Raw genomic sequence first — 4,748 nt, 5'->3', positions numbered from 1 at the left:
AGGCACAGCTTYTATGGATGACCTGTTCYACTGTCTCACCACCCCACCACAGAGAAGAAGTTCTTCCAAACATCTCATCTAAACCTGCTCTCTCCCATCTCGAAGCCATCACCCTTTGCCCTGTCACTCCATGCTCTCGTCTCCAAGGAGTTTTCTCCTTCACCCACCCTGCCTGGTGGCCGGGGCTGTCACAAGACCATGGCCACGAGCCACAGGGCACCATCAGTTCCGCATGGTTTACAGCCCTGCRGACCCAGGAACCCACCTCCCTGGTGCTCCAATCCCCTGTGCTCCCCGGGTGCAGCCCCCAAGCTGGCATGGGCTGGTTTGGCTGCTCTGGTCAGCTGGCCAGACGTGGTCACAGCTCAGGTCAGGCGTCCCCCAACGTGGGAGGTTGCAACATCTCCCTGCATCACCAATCTCCACGGGAACAGGGCACTGAACTCTCTGTTCCCATCCAGMCACTCCTCCTCCCACCCTGCTCTGTCCCGGAGCCTTTTTAAGCGGGGGCAGTGCCCGTGCTCGGTCTCGGACAGCTTCTGTTCACACTGGTGTTGTCTCCTGACCTGCAAAAWCTACCTTGCTGCCAGCTGCCAATCATGAGAATCCTTTTCTTCCTYGTCGCTGTTCTCTTCTTCCTCTTCCAGGCTGCTCCAGGTAAGGCTGAGAAGAGATGGGATGGAGGATGAGAGGGTGCAGATGCAGAGAAGYTCATTGGGGTCAGATTATCTCCGTGCTCCTGGAATCAGTTTCATATTGGAATTCCCTTTCCCTGGTCACAGTCCTAATCTTCCAGCCATTGAGTCAAGGTCTTTGATGGTCATATTGATGATTTCTTCCAAGCATTTTGCATTCCAGTTGTATGATAGGAAAAAGAGGATGCTCCTCTTGGTGCCAGGGAAGGTTTTGTCTCATCTTGAATTGCCTTCACATGGCACGTACAGGACACACAGGGGATCAGGCACAGCCAGTGTGGGTTCATGAAAAGCTGATCCTGCTTGACCAGCTCGATCTCCTCTATCACAAGGTGTCCCATTTGGTGGGTCAGGTATCCAGCTGGATTTTGGTCAAGCCTTGACGCCGTTTCCCACAGTGTTCTCCTGGAGAMACYGGCTGCTCCTGGCTTGGATGGGTGCACTGTTCACTGGGTTAAAAACTGTCAGGATGGCCAGGCCCAGRGAGAGGTGGGGAATGGAGTTACACCCAACTGGGGCTGTCACCAGTGCTGTCCCCTCAGGGCTCAGTACTGGGGCTGGTTCTATTTGAGATTGATGAATGATCCAGATGAGGGCACTGAGGGCAACCTCAGCAAATTTGGAGATGACACCAAGTTAGGAGGGAGTGTTGATCTGCTGGAGGGTGGGAAGGCCCTGCAGAGGGATCTGGACAGGTTGAGGGCAAAGGTGTGGGGTTCAACAAGGCCAAGTGCCGGTCACAACAACCCCCTGTAACTCCATGGGCTGTGAAGGGCAGCTGGAAAAGGCCCTGGGGATGCTGGTGACAGGAGCTGGACACGAGCCAGGTGTGCCCAGATGGGCAGGAGGTCACTGGCCCCATAGCTGTGCCAGGGATAGTGCGTCCAGCAGGGCCAGGGCAGTGCCTGTCCCCTGTGCTGGCACTGCTGAGGCACCTCCAGTGCTGGGGACAGCTCTGGGACCCTCCTGACAAGAGAGACCTGGAGGGGCTGGAGCGAGTCCAGGGAAGGGAACGGAGCTGGGGAAGGGGCTGGAGCAYCAGGAGAGGCTGAGGGAGCTGGGAAAGGGGCTCAGCCTGGAGAAAAGGGGATCAGGGGGGACCTTGTGGCTCTGCACAACTCCCTGACAGGAGGGGACAGCCGGGGGGGTCGGGCTCTGCTCCCAGGGAACAGGGACAGGAGGAGAGGAAATGGCCTCAAGTTGTACCTGGAGAGGCTCAGACTGGATATTAGAAACATTTCTTCACCAAAAGGGTTCTCCAACCCTGGCGCAGCTGTTCAGGGCAGTAATGGAGTCCCCATCCCTGCAGGGATTTAAAAATCATGTGGATGTGGCGCTTGGGGACATGGGGCAATGGTGGCCTTTGCAGTGCTGGGGAGCAGCTGGACTCGATGCTCTTGAAGGGTTTTTCCAACCTGAACATTTTCTTGAGGATTTTATTCGGGCAATTCTTAGAATAATACTAAAGATGTAACACKGAAACACGAGAGCTTTCTCACATTCTCACTCACATGTCCTGACTGTGTATTCCAGATTAGCAGACCTCATATATTTTTTTGGGATAATGTAACCCTGACTGTCAGTTTTTGCCTGAACTTTGTATTTTTCATGTGAATTAAGTGAGTTTGGAGCACATTCCAATCATTCCAGGCTATTTGGGGGTCTTTGGAGCAGTTTAAGTTGTCTCAATTTGGTTTCCAGTGGTCTCAGATTTGTACCTGCTTTCCTAGATCATCAAACGTCTGCCTACTCAAAGAAGAAATGTAGAACCACTGAGATAAAGCCTGTGCTACACGGTTTGGGATTGCTTTATTGGGCTTTTCCTACTTCCTGCATCACAAAATGTATTTTTCATGTCAAAAAACCCTGTGATGGCTGCAGAGCTGGTACAATTCTWGCTGAGTCTCTGGGAAAGGGCCACCAGTTATTTTCTACCTCTTCATAAAGCTTACCYGARGAAAACAYCCATARCATTMGAGTTYTTCAATTTGGGAGGCAAAGGGAACCAAGGTCTAAGGATGGCTTTAAAATCAGCTGACTGACATAAAAAAAAAATGTAATCCTTGATTAGCATGTGATTACGAGAAAAGACAAGAGCACCACTAGGACAAAGTGGTTAAAATGTGGTAGATCTGATTTAAAATAAAACTGTAATGCCTTTCAAATTAGGGACAGAATCAAATTTGATGACAAAACCTTAACACAGTGCCACGTTAACACAGGTAAATCTGTTGATTCAACTCTCCAGTCCTCTACCATGACAAACTAACACGAATTTTCCCTGTTTTTTGGCAGCTTACAGCCAGGAAGCCGCTGACACCCTCGCCTGCCGGCAGAGCCGGGGCTCCTGCTCCTTCGTGCCGTGCTCTGCTCCCCTGGTTGACATCGGGACCTGCCGCGGTGGGAAGCTAAAATGCTGCAAATGGTAAGAGGAATTCCTCCAGAGAAATGCTGCTGCACGAAGAGCAGATAAAATTACTGGGCTTTTCTCCCTTTTGGCATTAGAGCCCCTTCTCCAGCCCCCTATACCCTGCACAAAACACCTGCTGATTGCTGGGGTTTGTGTCTGGTAACAAAAAGGCAGAGCCTTGTGGTGTTGAAATGTTCCAGACAAAAAGAGACACTGTTTACAAGGACAAGGGGCAATGCCTTCAATCTGAAAGAGAGTAAGTTTGAATTGGATACGAGGAAGAAATTCCTCCCTGTGAGGGTGGTGAGGCCCTGGCACAGGGTGCCCAGAGAAGCTGTGGCTGCCCCTGGATCCCTGGAAGTGTCCAAGGCCAGGCTGGATGGGGTTTGGAGCTCCCTGGGGTAGTGGAAGGTGTCCCTGGTGTTTTTGGCCATCAGCTGTGGTGTGTGCTGAGAGGTGACAGCCACATCCTGTGTTTTATCTGGGTTTTCTTATGGCCAGAAACACAGTCCAGCCCACTGGGGACTCCCGCTGTCTTTACCCCTCTTTACCCTGATGTCTCCAGCAGTCTGAGGTGCCCAAGATATAATTTATTTGTTTGGTGGATGAGCTGAACACCTAATTTTTCTCTGCAGGACACCCAGCTCCTAAATCTGACACCTCACTGACCACTCAGACAAGAGCTCTGGACATCTGAGACATCTCCCATCTTTTGACATCGATGGATCGTGTCCTCGGTGCCCTGGGGARCCTTTCCTGTGAGGGTGGAGGCCCTCAGGAGCACAGGAACATCTGAGGAGGAGTTCTTGTCCAATAAAGATATTTGCAGTTTCAGCTCTAATAAAAGCAAGTTCTTGTGAAACCATGTTGCTCATGCTTGCTCATGTATGTCAGGATGGTTTTTGTTTTTATTGTCTATAAAAATCAGCCTGTAAATGGGTTTTATTTAACTACATTAAATCCATGTGTCATCAAGCCCTGTTAAATTGCCCTGTGCTACGGTGATCTGTGTGGCAACACATGGATTAATAAATGGAAAAGCATTMGAGCCCATTGCAGCTGCCATTCCAGCCCAGGGCTGGGGTTCAGGAGACAAGAATCAGTCCTCTGCTCCTCTTCAGGTCTGCATGTGCCAGCCCAGACTGGAATATTTGGAATACAGAGAAAGCCCAGAGTTCCAGAGCCCCAACTTCTTTAGGGCTTTAAGCTGCCTCACCACATTCACACRATTCTGTCCCCACAGTCTCTGTTTAATGTAGATCAGTATCACAACCAAGGAATTTTATTTCTCTGGATCCTAAACTGCTCAAGCTGTTTTTCACTGCTCTGCTCTGCCTGTGGGCTGTGTGTCCATCAGCTTGGAATCTCAACACCAAGATTCATCCCCTCCTTCCCTTCCCCATCCCCAACACCCCAGATGTGAACACCACAAGGATTTGAGATAAGGGATGGCTCAAAKTGTSCAAGCTGGTTTGGGTTGGAAGGGACATCAAAGAYYAYCCAGTTTCACCCMCTTCCMCTATCCCAGATTGCTCCAAGCCCCATCCAACCTSRCCTTGMAGTTATTCTTGTTGAGCCAAGTTTTTTTCCTCCCCTTTTCTTGGACGAGTTTGCCACAAGGCACATCTCACACTGATTCCAGG

The 4,748-nt window shown here is 50.6% G+C and overlaps 1 protein-coding gene across 2 annotated transcripts; it reads left to right on the top strand.

The window, feature by feature from the left end:
• Positions 1 to 516: 516 nt before the first annotated feature.
• On the top strand, positions 517 to 3,970 carry LOC130586242 (gallinacin-9). 2 transcript variants are annotated; one of them, XM_057386992.1, is made up of 3 exons: positions 517 to 657; positions 2,991 to 3,120; positions 3,741 to 3,970. In XM_057386992.1, the coding sequence occupies exons 1-3, from the start codon at positions 600 to 602 to the stop codon at positions 3,754 to 3,756; spliced, it is 204 nt and encodes a 67-aa protein (XP_057242975.1). In that variant the 5' UTR covers positions 517 to 599; the 3' UTR covers positions 3,757 to 3,970. The 2 variants fall into 2 exon arrangements, with proteins under 2 accessions (XP_057242975.1, XP_057242976.1); XM_057386993.1 differs by lacking the exon at positions 3,741 to 3,970 and having other exon boundaries at positions 2,991 to 3,124.
• The last annotated feature ends 778 nt before the right edge of the window (positions 3,971 to 4,748 follow it).

This window comes from Malurus melanocephalus, unplaced genomic scaffold, assembly GCF_030028575.1.
Source record: "Malurus melanocephalus ecotype Western Australia unplaced genomic scaffold, MMel_1.1 scaffold_1107, whole genome shotgun sequence".
Classification (NCBI taxonomy): domain Eukaryota; kingdom Metazoa; phylum Chordata; class Aves; order Passeriformes; family Maluridae; genus Malurus; species Malurus melanocephalus.
This window is presented reverse-complemented; position numbering and strand designations above follow the sequence as displayed.